Source organism: Pseudorca crassidens, chromosome 5 (assembly GCF_039906515.1).
Source record: "Pseudorca crassidens isolate mPseCra1 chromosome 5, mPseCra1.hap1, whole genome shotgun sequence".
Lineage (NCBI taxonomy): Eukaryota > Metazoa > Chordata > Mammalia > Artiodactyla > Delphinidae > Pseudorca > Pseudorca crassidens.
Genome location: NC_090300.1, coordinates 82,801,600 through 82,819,622, shown reverse-complemented (window position 1 = coordinate 82,819,622; position 18,023 = coordinate 82,801,600). Strand labels below are relative to the sequence as shown.

Below are 18,023 nucleotides of genomic sequence, written 5' to 3'. Positions count from 1 at the left end.
TTTGCCTTTTGTTACAATCTTTGTTTTAAAGTCTGTTTTGTCTGATATGAGTTATATTACCCCTGCTTTCTTTTCATTTCCATTTCCATGGAATATCTTTTCCCATCCTTTCACTTTCAGTCTATGTGTGTCTTTAGCTCAGAAGTGAGTCTCTTATAGGCAGCATATAGATGTCTTGTTTTTTTTATCCATTCAGCCACCCTGTGTCTTTTGATTGGGGCATTTAGTTCATTTACACTTAAAGTGATTATTGATAGGCATGTCCTTTTTGCCATTTTGTTATATGTTTTCTGGTTGTTTTTGTAGTTCTTCTCTATTCTTTTCTTCTTCTTTTAGTCTCTTCCCTATGGTTTGATGATTTTTTTTTAGTATTATGTTTGGGTTTCTTTCTCTTTGTATTTGTGTATCTATTCTAGGTTTTTGGTTTTTGGTTACTATGCAATAAATAGGTAGGTAGGTAGATAGATATTTGTTTTAAACTGATAGTCATTTAAATTCAAACACATTCTTAAAGTTCTACAGTTTTTGTAATCCTATCACCATGTTTTATGTTTTTGACATTATATTTTACATCTTTTTGTGTATCCTTTAATTACTCATTGTAATTAGAATTGATTTTACAACTTTTGTCATCTAACCTCCATATCAGTTTTTTAAGCAGTTGATCCACTGCCTTTACTATTATATTTGCTTCTACCAATGAGATTTATTTTCTTCATGTATTTTCTCATTTCTTGTTATGGCCTTTTCTTTTTTGCTTAAAGAAGATCCTTTAACATTTCTTGTGTGGCCTGCTTAGCGATAAAATCTTTTTGCTCATCTTGGGAACCTTTATATCGCCTTCAATTCTGAATGCCTAACCTTGTTGTGTAGAGTATCCTTGGTTTAGGTTTTTCCCTTTCAGCACTTTAAATATATCATGCCACTGTCTTCTGGCCTATAGTTTCTGCTGAAAAATCAATGAAAGCCTTATGGGGGTTCCCTTTTGTTTGATTCTTTGTTTTTCTCTTGTTACCTTTAGAATTCTCTCTCTTTAACTCTGGCTGTTTTTCTTATGATGTGTCTTGGTGTTGACTCTTTGGGTTCATCTTTTTAGGACTGTCTCTGATTCCTGGACCTAGATATCTATTTCATTCCCCAGGGTAGAGAATTTGTCAGCCCTTATTTCATCAAATATATTTTCTGCCCCTTTTCCTCTCTTTTCTCCTCCTGGGACTAAATCCTATAACATGAATATTGTGACACTCAGTGTTGTCTCAGAGGTCCCTTAAACTATCCTCATTTTAAAAACTTTTTCTTTTTACTGTTCTGATTGGATGATTTCCACTATTCTGTTTTCCAACTCATTTATTAATTCTTCTTTACCACTTAATCTGCTTTTTATTCTCTCTGGTATATTTTTCATTTCAGTTATTGTATTCTTCAGCTCTGATTGGTTCTTTTTTAATATTTTCTAATTTTTTATTGAAGTTCTCACTGTGATCCTCTATTCTTCTGAGTTTGGTAAGCATTTTTATGACATTGCTTTGAAATCTTTATCATGTAAATTACTTATCTTCATTTCATTAGGAGTTTTATCTTGTTATTTCATTTGGAACATATTCCTCTGCCTTCTTAATTTGTTTCACTTTCAGTGTTTGTCTTTATTAATTAGGCAAAACATTTGTCTCACCTGGTGTGGAAAGTATGTCATTATATAGGAGTGTCCCTTTGCAGACTGTGTGTGCTTGGTGGCTTTGGTGGGAGGGCTGGAGCTGAAGTGAGCATTGGCTGGGGTCTCTGAGTTTGTAATATCCCCTTTGTCTTTTGGGTGACCTGCTGGGGGTGTGGGTCCTGACTAGATCACTTCTTTCACCCTTGTACCTGTCTCTGTGTGATTAAAAAAAATATATATCCTTAATTGTAAAAAAGCTGTACAGCCAGTCTTCAGGTTGTTCTGAGAGAGAGTTATTTTATATATATGTTGTAGTTTTGGTGTGTGCACAGGAGGAGGTGAGCTCAGGGTCTTCCTACTCTTCCATCTTGATCCCACCTCTGCCCAGTGATCTTTGATATTACTCTTGAAAAAATATGAGTCACTGAAGGCTCAGATGATGGTTAGCATTTTTTAGCTATAAAGTACTTTTAATTAAGTTATGTGCATTGCTTTTTTAGACATAATGCTATTGTATACTTAATAGATTACAGTATAGAAGTCTACATGCACTGAGAAACCAAAAAAAACTTCTATAACTCACTTTATTTTGATATTACATTCTGTTGAGGTGGTCTGGAACTGAACCCACAGTATCTTCAAGGTATGCCTGTGTTTATAAAACCATATATTTCCCCCTTGATGAGGATCATCTGTATCCCACAAGGTTCAATATGAGGCATTTTTGTTCTTTTCTGTTTCATACTTTTCATTATGATTTCTTGTTTGGCCATAATTACTTAAATGCATATTTTTTAGTTTCCAAAATATTTTTGTCAATGAGTTCTAATTTTATTTCATGTTTGTTAGAGAATATATAGTATCTTTGATTTTGATTATTTGGTATTTACTGACTAATTTAACAGATATTTTTGCAGATACCTATTTTCTTCAGAAACTTTTCCAGGTCCTGATAATATGTAGTGAAGAAATCACCTACTTCTTTGCTATATATATATATATATATATATATATATACACACACACACACACACACACATATATATATATATATATATATACACACACACACGTACATATATGATATGTATTTGTGATGTGGGCAATATTCCTGTTTTGATGTGATCAGGCATGATTACAGAGGGATCTTATTCTTATCTTGATTCATCATGGTCACAGAATGACTTTGTCTGGTGTCTCCTGGATGTCAGGGGCTGTTTTTCTCATTCTCAATTCTTTAAGTGTTTCTAATGTATTTTCATATTTCCCATATCACAGTCTTGTATAGTTATCTCAATTTTTGATACTTTGAGGTTTATTATTTTATATTTTGTGATTTACTGGGGCTATTGCTTATAATGTTTTATAAACAAAATGACTTTTATCTTATGTTTATTATAAAAAATATAATAGCATTTTAGAGTATCATTCCATTACGTCTTGAGGCTCAATTTCTGAAAGGTTATATTATTCATTTTCTTGCTTAGGTCAGATTTTCCAAACTTTTTAGACTTATAAATCTTCTTTCCATACATTTCATAGAAACTTTTATCATACACCTCATAGGATTTGGTTTTATTGTTTATCATTTTCTCTGGTATATAAAAAAATGTTGAAGTTAATACATATCTTAGTATAGTATATATTACTTTATATAAATTTTATTTTAAGAAAGTCTTTGTTTACACTAATTTTGACTTTTTAAATTTATGAAGTCATTATGCCATTTACTTTAACTTAATGTGTAGAAAGCTCAACTTTTTAAGTCAATTTTAGAATTTATTGTTTGCAGTTTAATAATAAAACATTTAAGTATATGCTATGCCTTCAAAAGTAATATGCATTGCTTTCATGATCTGATATTTGAAATTTTGTTTCCTGTTAAAACTACTAGCTGGCTTATTTTTGTTGTTTTTTTGTGTTCTGTTATAAAATTTCTAGGGAAATGATTAGGTCTCAAGAAGCTATGTAGGAGTAACATAACTACCATTATATTTTCTGTTTTTACCACTGTATTTTGGAGTTACTGAAACATCTTTATTAACAGTATAAGAATTTTCACCAGAGAAATACTAATGGATTTCAAGAAAATCATCTTAAGGCACATTCCTGTGAAATATCATTATTTGAACGTTGGCCTATTTTTATCCTTTCTGGGTTTTTTTTAACTAATGGTAGATTAAATTTAACAAAATATAACTACAAATAAAACTCAGAATCATAGTAAGAACCATCAGCACAGCTAGCAGTATTTAGCTGAATGACTGAGTCTTGAATATGATCATCTAATAATCATTTTCTGTTCTCAAATCCTTTTCTTTTGAAATGAAGAATGTATATTTTGTTAATTGTCTTATTTATTGATTTATAAATCAGTATCAACTATATTTAATGATGTGAATCTCTAGAATACCTTTGTGAACTGCAGAGAGTTCATAAATCACCAATTTAAAATACTGACGTAAGTCAGAAAATTGGATTTGATAGAAAGAAATTTGAAGCCAAATTTGTGGCCACATTTTTCAAGTGCAAAAAACTGAATGGCATATACACTGTTTGTTAAAGTTATCACATTTCATCCTTTATTTCATCTTCATTTTCTATCCCATTTTTCTTTTGTTCCAATGTTCTCATTTATTTTTATGTTGTTTCATATATACTTACATATTTTCTCAATATACTCTTTGGAATGAGGTAGATTTCATTGGTAAGTGTTTATATTGAAGTAGAGTTCATTTGCCAATTTTTTTCAATGTAGAAAACCTGTATTCAGGTTTGGAAAAATCGGTATTCTAAATAAAGTTGTATAATGTATGATTATACTTTATTGTATTAACATTAATCTTTATTTGGAGCAAGGTAAAATTAATGTTAGAATTACAAAAATGATTGTTCTAATGTTTTCCAGCTGCTAATAGGTTATGAAAATGGTACTGTAGTATTCTGGGACTTGAAATCTAAAAGAGCAGAACTGAGAGTTTATTATGATGAGGTAAGTGATTTCTACTGGAATATTTGAAAAGAGTATTGTGATTTTATGCCTGTTTTCTACATTTAAGCCTTGTATGTTACCAGTATTTTTATCATTGGAAAACTGCCTAGTTCTGATCCAGTGCCTCACACTGCCTGTTGGTATTTGCACGAGTTCCACCTCTGGGTTGTTCTCCTGAGTGGAAATTTTGCCTTGACGGATTATTTTTAAGCCTTTTTTGGGTATTTACATATGTTGGTGTCTATTACCTATCTTTTTCTTTCCTTTAGGCTCTATGTTTGTTTATTTCTTTTTTTTTTTTTGCGGTACACGGTCCTCTCACTGTTGTGGCCTCTCCCGTTGCGGAGCACAGGCTCCAGACGCTCAGGCTCAGCGGCCACGGCTCATGGGCCCAGCCACTCCGCGGCATGTGGGATCCTCCCGGACCGGGGCACGAACCCGTGTCCCCTGCATCGGCAGGCGGACTCTCAACCACTGCGCCACCAGGGAAGCCCTATGCTTATTTCTTAACCTTTTTGTCCTTAAGGTCTCTAAAGATACTACTAAAGATACTCTAAAGATACACATCATTAGAAAATTGTTTTTCTGTGGCAGAAAGTTTAAGTAGTCAGTTTGAAAGGCCTTATCTTCTAATACTTGCCTTCTTACAGTAAAGAGAGATTTTTAAAATAGTAATACTTAATAATAAAAGTCAGATCTTGAAGTACATTTTGTCATACAGAATTGAGATTTTAGGTTTTCATGTAGAGAAAACAATGAACTCTTATCAAGGATAGTCTGTTAATTGATACTTCGGTTGTTCGAAGATTGATTCTAAGCTATTATTTCCTTCTTAAGAAGAAGCTAATGTGAAAAGAGTGAGGCTAGGGGCAAAAGGTGAGAAAGGGAAATTATATCTTGTAGCTGTGGAAATAAAGGTGATCATCTAGGCTCTCAATTAAATTAAAAATTGTTACAGTGATGAGAGATAGGAAAATACAGGTCAAAAATCACTGTTTAGAATTACCCAGGCTTAAATGGGAAGAGTGCCAAAGAATTTAAGACAACACTAAGATAAATAGAGAAATAAATTTGAAAGGAAAACACATTTTTTTAGAACAGTTTCTTTTTATGCCCTCTTCCATCCCCTTATAAAAGTAAAATTTAAATTTTGGTGCTTAAAGGTACAAGCCTTCGGCTATCCCATAACCCCCACCCCCCATTCATTTCTTAGTGGTTCTGGAAAACTAAGATTTTATGATATATACAAGATTATTGTCATGGTGACAAAGAATTCAGAAGTAAATGATATAACAGCTGGGTAATTGGTCATGATTAGTGAACAGTACTCTGGCAAGCAATGTCATACAGTTATGCTCTTTATGATCAACTTACGAGGCACCTTGAATCATAAGGCAAGAAGGTCCTAGAGAGCTAAGCTAGGGTTTTCCTTTTGTTAAATACATAAAATACAAAGATGAGTATGAAGATCACTTCCTCTCTTAAGACTAGCAGTTAGGGCTTCCTAACCGGATACCCGGGTCCAGGAAGATCCCACATGCTGCAGAGCGGCTAGACCCGTGAGCCATGGCCACTGAGCTTGTGTGTCCAGAGCCTGTGCTCCACAACGGGAGAGGCCACAACAGTGAGAGGCCCGCAAAAAAAAAAAAAAAAAAAAAAAAAAAAAGACTAGCAGTTAGATAAGAGTCCAAATACCATCTGTGTATTTAGCCAGTTGGAACTAGAGTGGAGCAGCTGAAATGGAAATCCAGATGAGAATGCTCAATCAGCTAGTTTTCCTGTGGCCTTAAAAAGTGTGGAAGGAAGATTTCTAACTTTAAAAAGTAAGTGAAAGTAATTTTGCAATGAAATGTTTAAATAAAGATTAACAATGTTTAAGTCAGTAGAATACTACACTTTATACTTAGAATTATATGAATATATATATAATTGATTTACTTTAATGCATAATTATATGTCCTATCATTTTAATAAAGATAGTTGTATACTTCATGTTATTACCAAACTTTTCAAACTTTCCTCATCACTTTACGTCTCATATTTTGAAATCATCTGTCCTGAAATGGTTTCTCATAAGTCACCAATGATCAGTGACCCCTTCCTTAGTCTTTTAAGTTCCTCACTAAACCTGTGACTTTACATCAGTCCTTCCTTCTTAAAATGATTTCTTCCCTTGTTTGTGTTTTTCCACCTCATTTTTCACCCCTCCTTTCTCCATCACTGGTTCTTTCCTTAACTCTCCTTTACATTATAGATAACTCTTCAGGATTCTACGTCTTCACCCTCTCTTCATTTCTCCTTCAGTTTACATTTATGTTCATATCCCCTCCCACCATTTCAAATATTACCTATATTATGCTGATAAATTAAAAATTCATATATCTTTAACTCTTACCTCTCTCCTGAGATCTAGATCCAAATATCTAATAATCTATAAGTCCAGATGAATATTCCATTGGCACTGAATTTATATTTACAGGTCTGAACCTCTTTTTCAGTTTTTCAATTTTGATTTAGTTATTTTAATTTATAACCCTCAGAGTCATATTTGACCCTTTTTTCTTCTTCATATATCATATGCAATCACTTTTGTGGTCTTCTTGATCCAATTTTTATATTGTTTCTCATTTATTTCTTCTCCTTTTCCATTCCCACATTCAACGTCCTAGCTGAGGATGTTATCTTTTGCCTGGAAGACTTACGATAGCCTTTTAACTAATCATGTTTCCTCAGATATCTTACCTTTTCAATATATCTTTCACTAACAAGATTATCATTTTAAGACATAGCAGATTAGGTAATTCTCTACCTCAAAACCTTTGAATGGCTCCCAGTTGTCAACAGTACAAAGTCTTATTCCTTGACAGGAGGTTTAAGGCCCTGGTGCTTTTTCCCTTGAATTTAATTTACTGCATCCTTCTACACACTTCTACACTTCAGACATGTTACTCACTGTCTCCTAAACATACCATTTACTTCCTACCTCCAGGCCTTTGCTTCTGCTAATACCTTATCATGCACTCCCTTCTTTCCTCTTATGCATATCAAAATTCTATTATTTAGCCACTGTAAAGCTATTTGGAGTATCTAACTAGCCACTTGATAAATAACCACTGATGAATTCAGAGTTTTGTTTTGGAAATCCAAGATCATTTTCAGAAATAACCATATGAATTTTACTTCCACATTAGCTGTGAAATTTTTGTTTCATTACATCAATATTTCTTAAATAATCTCTCATAGAGAAATCTCTCAGAGTCTGACATGAGGATAACTTTTTAATTCCTTACTAACTGCTGTTTTTCCTTTTTTCAGATTGTTACCTAGCTTTTTGGGTTTCCTTTGTCTTTTTCGTTTACAAGAAATTCAGTCACAGCCACTGAGTTTATTTTCCATATTGTTCTTCATTAAAATTTTTTTTCTTTAATTAGTTGTATTATATTTGGTTTTTCAGCAAATGCTTAAGGTCCTTTTTAAAGAAAAGAGTGGGGTATAATCAAATAAATAGAAATTGAATTTTTACCCATTAAGTCAGTTCAAATTCCAGCTGTTCAGTCTCTTCAATGATGGGCTATTTGACATCCTATTCTTTAATAACAAGTTGGTTTTACATGCCTACTCTTCTGTACAATAAATGTACTTCTTTTATAGTACTTATCTTGGTTTTATGTTATATATTTCATTTTTATATCTGTCTTCTCCAGTAGACAGAAATGCAGTGGGATAGAAAGAAAGGTTAGGGCTGGGGCTCTGCGCCTACCATTTATAGCAAAGTAGTCTGAGAGAACTTTAAATTGACTAAGGTTCATCCACGTTAACATGTAGAGGAGGCAAGAAGTGACATTTCCCTTCAGTCACATAAAAAATGAGAAGAAATACGCAGAGGAGAAGACAAGAGCGTTTTTTCCCTCTCACTGCCTCTACTGAACCCTGGCAATAAAGAAGTCTTCTCTGCCCAGTAATAAAGACCAGGGTGAGAGAAAACATAAGTCCAGTGTGTCATGGTATCTTTTGCAATTAACCAAATCTTACTTATCTTGAGGTCCACTCATATACTATTTCATTTCTGATATGTCTAACGACTGCTCTAGTCATCATTTATTTATAACTCTAACAATACTTATTGTTTGGAAATATGTGTGTGTGTGTGTGTATATGTATAAGTTTGGTATAAAATAAATATATACATAACTTAGTTTTATAAATATAGATTAAAAAACTAAACGTTAAAAGTTCCAAACGATAAGTAGTATTAATATTGGTATAAATGTTTCCTACCTCGCAGTTGTTTAAGTTCTTTTAAGGAAAGGATCATGCTGTCTGTATATACATCTGTTCAACTTTTATGCCTACTAGAGTTTCTTTCATTCTGCTTATTAGCACATTACCCAAGTTCCATATATACTTTATTAATTTTGAAAGAATACCAAGAGTGTGGAAATATTTGATAACATTAATTACTTATTCATTTAACAGATTTTTTGGGTACCTACTTTATGCAAGACACTGTGCAACTACTGGGAATAAAACAAATTAGGAAAATGTAATGATCACTTTTTAATTTTATTTAATTCACATCTACAGAATGAATCTGTAAATACAAAAATTTTAAACTCTTCTTGCTTTAAGTCAAATTAAATAGTATATGTTAGAGTTAATATAGTCCAATGATTCCAAATATGGGTTTTGTAGTCAGACACTGGCTTTGAGTGGTGTAACCTGAGCAAGTATCTCAATCTTTCTAGGCCTATTTCACCACGTGTAATTTGGAAAAACATAATATCTGTTTTGTAGGATTAAATGAGATAATGTACATAAACTGCTTACCCTGGGGTCTGGCATGTAGTAAGCCCTCAAATTGCAACTCTTATGTAAACTACCTTTTAAGTTGGCTATTTTAAGTGGAACTAGACTTCTACCTCACCAGAGATTATTTTCTGATAACCTTGCTTTTACTTCTGTGTAATAATTTTCAAAGAAGCATTAAAGGGTACGGGGAGGACCTAGAATTTACAACAAAAAGTTCTGGGATCTAACAATACTATGAAATTTACTTAACTTTTCTTTATCTTAGGAGGTGAGTTTTTGTAGCCTTCTATAAGCCTATAGAAGGTTGAAACCAAAGGTAGTATGACCTAGGTCAGAAAAATTACATATGTTTCCTAAGTGTTATTGCTATAATAATTCTGTGTTAAAATATTTTTCCTTTGGAATGTAGAATGATATATCAACTTTTCCCCTCCTCTACTTGTTTTTAATTGTTATTTCATTAGGCTATTCATTCAATTGATTGGCATCATGAGGGCAAACAATTCATGTGCAGCCATTCAGATGGTAGCTTGACTTTATGGAACCTGAAAAGCCCAAGTCGTCCTTTCCAGACCACAATTCCACATGGTAAGATGTATGCTTTCAAAAGAAATCAACTCTGGAGATTCAGTGCCGTTACTTGAAGTAGGAAAGTTGGTATCATTATCACTAGAAAGAGGTAATAGGACATAGCTTCTGATTCTAAATACCCCTTTATACCTCCTTCAGATCCCTACATTATGACCCAAAGTTTCTATACTTCCCTTCCTCCTATCTATCAACTTTCCTACATTGTAAGTGATACCTATTCAATTTTGATACCAAAAATTGAATAACTGATGGTTGATGTACCTGAAGCAGAGGAGCTAATATAGGATATTTGATGAATTTTAAGGGGTAAGGAGCTAGTGAGAGAATGGCACTTTATAGATCTGACTCTTGGACCTAATTTCTATACTGCTTTAGAGTCTGTTGTTTTCTAAATTCTCCCATTTATTTCCATTTCTGCCATTTGATTCCACTAAATTATGACTACATGGTTTTTATCGTAGGTTGTATTTATCTTATTATATTCCTCATTGAAAGGAGATATTTAGGATTTATGTTGGATCTGTCTAGGCAGAATAAAAATTTCAAATGTATGAATATTTTTTATTCAGAGGCCATATTATTTTCCCTAATATTGGTGATGATCTGAGTTTCGTGTTTATCTCTTACCATTGGTTGGTTGTAAGAATAAAGAGGTCAAAACCTAGAGGTTAATGAAATACATTCTATTTCATAGTTTCTGAGTGTTTATTATAGTTTCACATTGAGAAAACAGTGGTATGTTTTTATAGTGGGTGAAATCAAAAGATGGAACTATTCCAGCTTGGGTTGGTTTGCCATTTTTTGTACCACAGTTGCATGTTCCACCACAAAAGATTAAATTATTGCAACATTTACCTTAGCAGTTTACTTAGCGATTACCTTACATTTAAAAACTTACTTAGAGATGCTTTATTTATTTATTTATTTAAATAGAAGTACAGTTGATATATTATTTATATCAGTTTCAGGTGTACAACATAGTTTTTCAATATTTTTATAGATTACACTCCAGTTAAAGTTTTTACAAAATAATGGCTATAATTCCCTGTGCTGTACAATATTCCTTATTGCTTATTTATTTTATACATATAAATAAATGTATATGTATCTCTTAATCTCATACCCCTAATTTGCCCCTCCCCCCTTCCGTCTCTACTCTGGTAACCACTAGTTTGTTCTCTATATCTGTGAGTCTGTTTCTGCTTTGTTTTTGTTTTATTTTTTGGTTCCACGTATAAGTGATAATATAGAGTATTTGTCTTTCTTTGAATTATTTAACTTAGCATAGTACTCTGTGCTATTCTGCCATCCCTGTTGTTGCAAATGGCAGAATTTCATTCTTTTACACGGCTGAGTAATATCCATTATATAGATGTGAGATATACACACACACACACACACACACATATATGATCTGAGTCAAATTTGAAATTCTCATTTTTACTTTGTACTGTTTAAATCTTCACTGTTTTTTATTATTGATTTTTCAATTCTTAGAGAAGTAAGTTAAAATATGTGTTATGAATATTTTCCTTGTACTTCTATTTATTTTTGTTTTTATACTCTAAAAGTCAAATAGCTAAATGTGGCTGATATCGTTTATCAGATATTCTGTGGTTTAACTGGTGTTTGACTAGGAATCAATTTCTGAGAAAGCAGTATTAAAATTTAATGATTATAGAATTGTCTACTTTTCACTTTAATTCTGTACTTATTTGTTTCATGTATTTTAAGGTTTTATTGTTAGGTAGCTATCATGTCTCCTGTAGAGAACATATAGTTGGGTCTTGCTTTTTTATTCAGTCTTACATAATTTAGTTGGAGTGTTTAGTCCGTTAATATTAAATATAATTACTGATGGGATTGGATTTAGGTATACCAGTTTATTTTTTGTTGTTGTTGGTCCTATTATTTTTTGTTCCTTTTATCTCCCCTTTTTGCCTTCTTTTGGATTATTTGAAAGTTTTTATTATGATTCCATTTGAATTTACATATAGGCAATTTATCTTCACATATTCTTTTTAATCTGTTGCTCTAGGGATTACAATATATTGTACTTCCTTAACTTTCCATATTCTATTAGGGTTAATTGTAACACTTTACATAAAATGTAGAAATTTCACTACCACATATATTTATTTGTCTTCACCCATTGTCCTTCATGCAACAGTTATCATATGTATTACATCTAAATACAATGTTACAATTTTTGCTTTCAATACTCTTTAAGTATTTTTTTATTGATGTATAGTTAACTTACAATGTTTTGTTAGTTTCAGGTGTACAGTGTAGTGATTCAGTTATTTTTATTTTCATATTATATTCCAGTATAGGTTATTACAAGATACTGAATATAATTCACTGTTCGTTACAGTAAATCCTTGTTGCTTATCTATTTTATGTATAGTAGTTTATATCTGTTAATCCAATACATGTAATTTGTCCCTCCCAACCTCCCTCCCCTTTGGTAACCATAGATTTGTTTTTTATATTTATAAGTCTGTTTCTGTTTTGTATATAGATTAATTTTTAGATTCCACATATAAGTGATATCATATAGTATTTGTCTTTCTCTGTCTGACTTACTTCACTAAGTATAATATTCTCTAGGTCCATCCATGTTGCTTCAAATGACAATATTTCATTCTTTTTTATGGATGAGTAATATTCCATTGTATTTATATACCACATCTTCTTTATCGATTCATCTGTTGGTGGACATTTAGGTTGTTTCCATGTCTTGGCTATTGTAAATAGTGCTGCTATGAACATTGCAGCGCATGTATCTTTTCAAATTAGAGTTTTCATTTTTTTCTGGATATATACCCAGGAGTGGGATTGTTGGATCATATGGGTAGCTCTATTTTTAGTTTTTTGAAGAACCTCCATACTATTTTCCATAATGGCTGCACCAATTTACATTCCTTCCAACAACATACAAGGGTTCCCTTTCCTCCACATCCTCTCCAGCATATATTATTTGTAGACATTTTGATGATAACCATTCTAACCAGTGTGAGGTGATAACTCATTGTGGTTTTGACTTGCATTTCTCTAATAATTAGCAATGTTGAGCATCTTTTCATGTGCCTGTTAGCTATCTGTATGTCTTCCTTGGAAAAATGTCTATTTAGGTTTTTGCCCGTGTTTTGATTGGGTTTTTTTTTGATATTGAGTTATATGAGCTGCTTGTATATATTGGATATTAACCCCTTGTCAGTTGCATCATTTACAAACATTTTCTCCCATTTTGTAGGTTGTCTTTTTATTTTGTTGATGGTTTCCTTTACTCTGTAAAAGCTTTTAAGTTTGATTAAGTGCCATTTGTTTATTTTTGCTTGGATTTCTTTTGCCTTGGGAGACTGATCTAAGATAATGTTGCTACGATTTATATCAGAGAATATTTTGCCTATGTTCTGTTCTGGGAGTTTTATGGTGTCAAGTCTTGTATTTAAGTCTTTAAACCATTTTGAGTTTATATTTGTATCTGGTGTGAGGAAGTGTTCAAATTTCATTGATTTATATGTAGCTGTCCAGCTTTCCAAGCACCCCTTGCTGAAGAGACTATTTTTTCTCCATTGTATATTCTTGCCTCCTTTCTCGTAGATTAATTGACCATAAGTTGTGGGTTTATTTCTGGGCTCTCTGTCCTGTTCCATTGATCTATGTGCCTTTTTTAGTGTGTGCAAGTACCACACTGTTTTGATGACTGTAGCTTTTTCTGAAGTCTGTAAGGGTTATACCTCCAGCTTTGTACTTTTTCCTCAGAATTGCTTTGACAATTCTGGGCCTTTTGTGGTTCCATATAAATTTTAGGATTGATCTAGTTCTGTGAAAAATGTCATGGATATTTTGATAAAGATTGCACTAAATCTCTAGTTTGCTTTGGGTAGTATGGCCGTTTTTAACAATATTAATTCTTCCAATCCAAGAGCATGGAATATATATTTTTTTAAATCACTTAGTTTCATTTATCAAAGTTTTATAGTTTTCAGTGTAAGGTCTTTCACCTCCTTGGTTAAGTTTATCCCTAGGTATTTTATATTTTTGATGCAATTTTAAACAGGATTTTTCTTTTATTTTCTCTTTCTGACATTTCATTGTTAATATAAAGAAATACAACAGATTTATGTATATTAATCTTGTATTCTGCTACCTTGCTGACTTCTTTTATTAATTCTGATAGTTTCTATGTGGAAACTTTAGGGTTCTCTACATACAGTACCATGTCATCTTCATAGAGTGACAGTTTTACCACTTCCTTTCCAGTTTCTTATTGCTGTGGTTAGGTTAGGACTTCCAATACTATGTTAAATAGAAGTGGTGAGAGTGAACATCCTTGTCTTGCTCCTGAGTTTAGCAGGAAGTCTGTCAGCTTTTCACTGTTGAGTATTATATTGGCTCTGTGTTTGGTGTAAATGGCCTTTATTATGTTGAGATATGTTCCTTATACCCACTTTGATGAGAGTTTTTATTATGAATGGATGTTGAATTTTGCCAAATGCGTTTTCTGTGTCTGTTGAGATTATGATGTGATTTTTATTTTTTCTTTTGTTAATGTGGTGTATCACATTGATTGGTTTGTGAATATTGAACAATCCTCATGACCCTGGAATAAAACAAACTTGATCATGGTATATGATCCTTTTTATGTATTGTTGGATTTGATTTGCTAATATTTTGGTGGGGATTTTTGCGTCTATATTCATCAGAGATATTGGCCTGTAATTTTCTTTTCTTTCTTTCTTTTTTTTTTTAGTGTATTTGTTTGGTTTTGGTATCAGGGTGATGGTGGCTTTATAGAATGAATTAGAGAGTGTTCTATTCTCTTCAGTTTTTTGGAATAGTTTGAAAAGGATAGGAATAAGTTATTCTTTGTATGTTTGGTAGATTTCCCCAGTGAATCTGTCCAGTACTGGACTTCTATTTGCAGGGAATTTTTTTTTTAAGATTTATTCATTATTTATTTATTTATTTTTGGTTGCATCGGGTCTTAGTTGCAGCACTCGGGACCTTCATTGAGGCATGTGGGCTCTTCATCATGGTGCATGGGCTTGTCTCTTGTTGCTGCATGTGGGTTTCTCTCTAGTTGTGGCGTGTAGGTTTTCTCTCTCTAGTTGTGGTGTGCAGGCTCCAGGGCGAGTGGGCTCTGTAGTTTGCAGCACGTGGACTCTCTCGTTGAGGTACATGAGCTCAGTAGTTGTGACACACAGGCTTAGTTGCCCCATGGCATGTGGGATCTTAGTTCCTTGACCAGGGATCAAACCCCTGTCCCCTGCATTGTAAGGTGGATTCTTTGCCACTGGACCACCAGGGAAGTCCCTAATTTTTTTTTTTTCATTTATTACAGATTCTATTTTACTTCTAGTGATTGGTCTGTCCACATTATCTGTTTCTTCTTGACTAAGTTTTGGCAGGCTGTATGTTTCTAGAAACTTGTCCATTTTTTCCAAGTTGTCTAGTTTTTGGCATATAATAGTTGTTCATAGTATTTTCTTATGATGTTTTGTGTTTCTGTGCTATCAGTTATTATTTCTCCTCTTTCCTTTCTTATTTTGTTTATTTGGGTCCTCTTTCTTTTCTTCTTTGTGACCTTGGCTAGTGAATTGTCGATTTTGTTTATCTTTCAAAAAAACGGCTCTTGGTTTCATTGCTCTTTTCTGTTATATTTTAAATCTTTATTTATTTCTTCTCTGATCTTTATTATTTCTTTCTTTCTGATAACTTTAGGCTTTTTTGTTCTTTTTTTCTAATTCTTTAAGGTGGTCACTTAGGCTGTTTGAGATTTTTGTTGTTTCTTGACAAAGAGCTGTATCAGTATAAACTGCCCTCTTAGAAATGCTTTTGCTGCATCCCATAGATTTTGTAAGGTTCTGTATTCATTGCTATTTGTCTTGAGGTATTTTCTGATTCTTCTCTGATTTCATCGTTGACCGATTCGTTTTTTTAGTAGCATGTTGTTTCGTCTCCATATGTTTCTTATTTTTCCATTTTTCTTTGTATTGTTTATTTCTAGTTTCATACTGTTGTGGTCAGAAAAGATGCTTGAAATAATTTCTGTCCTCTTAAATTTGTTGAGACTTTGTTTTGTGAGCTAATATATGCTCTATCCTAGAGAGCGTTCCATAAATACTTGAAAATAATGTGTTTTCTATTTTTTTTTGGATGTAGTGTCCTGTAGATATAAACTAAGTCCACCTGGTCTCTTGTGTCATTTAGGACCTGTATTGCTTTATTGATTTTCTCTCTGCATGATCTGTCCATTGATGTCAGTCGGGTGTTAACGTCTCCTATTATTATTGTATTCCTGTAAATTTCTCCCTTTATGTCTCTTAGTATTTGTTTTATATATTTACGTGTGCCTGTATTGTATGCTTATATGTTGATGTGTGTAATATCCTCTTCTTATGTTGATTCTGTTATCATTATATAATTCCCTTCTTTGCTTTGTTATAGACTTTGTTTTAAAGTCTATTTTGCCTGATATGAGTATTGCTACCATCTCTTTCTTCCCATTTGCATGAAATATCATTTTCCATCCCCTCACTTTCAGTCTCTGTCTTTAGCCCTGAAGTGAATCTCTAGTAGGCAGCATATGGTAGGTTCTTGGGTTATTTATTTTTTATCAACTCTGCCACTCCATGTGTTTTGATCAGAGCATTTATTCCATGTATTGATAGGTATGTATTTATTGTCATTTTATTCCTTGTTTTCAAGTTGATTTTGAAATTTTTCTTTGTTTATTCTTTTTTTTAACATCTTTATTGGGGTATAGTTGCTTTACAATGGTGTGTTAGTTTCTGCTTTATAACAAAGTGAATCAGTTATACATATACATATGTTCCCATATCTCTTCCCTCTTGCGTCTCCCTCCCTCCCACCCTCCCTATCCCACCCCTCCAGGCAGTCACAAAGCACCAAGCCGATCGATATTCCTGTGTCATGCGGCTGCTTCCCACTAGCTATCTACCTTATGTTTGTTAGTGTGTATATGTCCATGACTCTCTCTCGCCCTGTCACAGCTCACCCTTCCCCCTCCCCATATCCTCAAGTCCGTTCTCCAGTAGGTCTGTGTCTTTATTCCTGTCTTACCCCTAGGTTCTTCATGACATTTTTTTTTCTTCTTAAATTCCATATATATATGTTAGCATATGGTATTTGTCTTTTTCTTTCTGACTTACTTCACTCTGTATGACCGACGCTAGGTCTATCCACCTCATTACAAATAGCTCAATTTCGTTTCTTTTTATGGCTGAGTAATATTCCATTGTATATATGTGCCACATCTTCTTTATCCATTCATCCGATGATGGGCACTTAGGTTGTTTCCATCTCCGGGCTATTGTAAATAGAGCTGCAGTGAACATTTTGGTACATGACTCTTTTTGAATTTTGGTTTTCTCAGGGTATATGCCCAGTAGTGGGATTGCTGGGTCATATGGTAGTGCTATTTGTAGTTTTTTAAGGAACCTCCATACTGTTCTCCATAGTGGCTGAACCAATTCACATTCCCACCAGCAGTGCAAGAGTGTTCCCTTTTCTCCACACCCTCTCCAGCATTTATTGTTTCTAGATTTTTTGACGATGGCCATTCTGACTGGTGTGAGATGATATCTCATCGTAGTTTTGATTTGCATTTCTCTAATGATTAATGATGTTGAGCATTCTTTCATCTGTTTCTTGGCAGTCTGTATATCTTCTTTGGAGAAATGTCTATTTAGGTCTTCGGCCCATTTTTGGATTGGGTTGTTTGTTTTTTTGTTATTGAGCTGCATGAGCTGCTTGTAAATTTTGGAGATCAATCCTTTGTCAGTTGCTTCATTTGCAAATGTTTTCTCCCATTCTGAGGGTTGTCTTTTGGTCTTGTTTATGGTTTCCTTTGCTGTGCAAAAGCTTTGAAGTTTCATTAGGTCCCATTTGTTTATTTTTGTTTTTATTTCCATTTCTCTGGGAGGTGGGTCGGGTCAAAAAGGATCT

General features: G+C 33.2%; 1 protein-coding gene across 4 annotated transcripts in view; it reads left to right on the top strand.

The window, feature by feature from the left end:
* The window catches only part of STXBP5L (syntaxin binding protein 5L), a 371,562-nt gene that overhangs the window by 152,246 nt on the left and 201,293 nt on the right, over positions 1 to 18,023 (top strand). For all 4 annotated transcript variants that reach the window (XM_067738756.1, XM_067738754.1, XM_067738755.1 and 1 more), the window contains exons 8-9: positions 4,563 to 4,646; positions 9,920 to 10,043. In XM_067738756.1, coding sequence (XP_067594857.1) covers positions 4,563 to 4,646; positions 9,920 to 10,043 — 208 coding nt within the window. The remainder of the gene's footprint in view (positions 1 to 4,562; positions 4,647 to 9,919; positions 10,044 to 18,023) is intronic.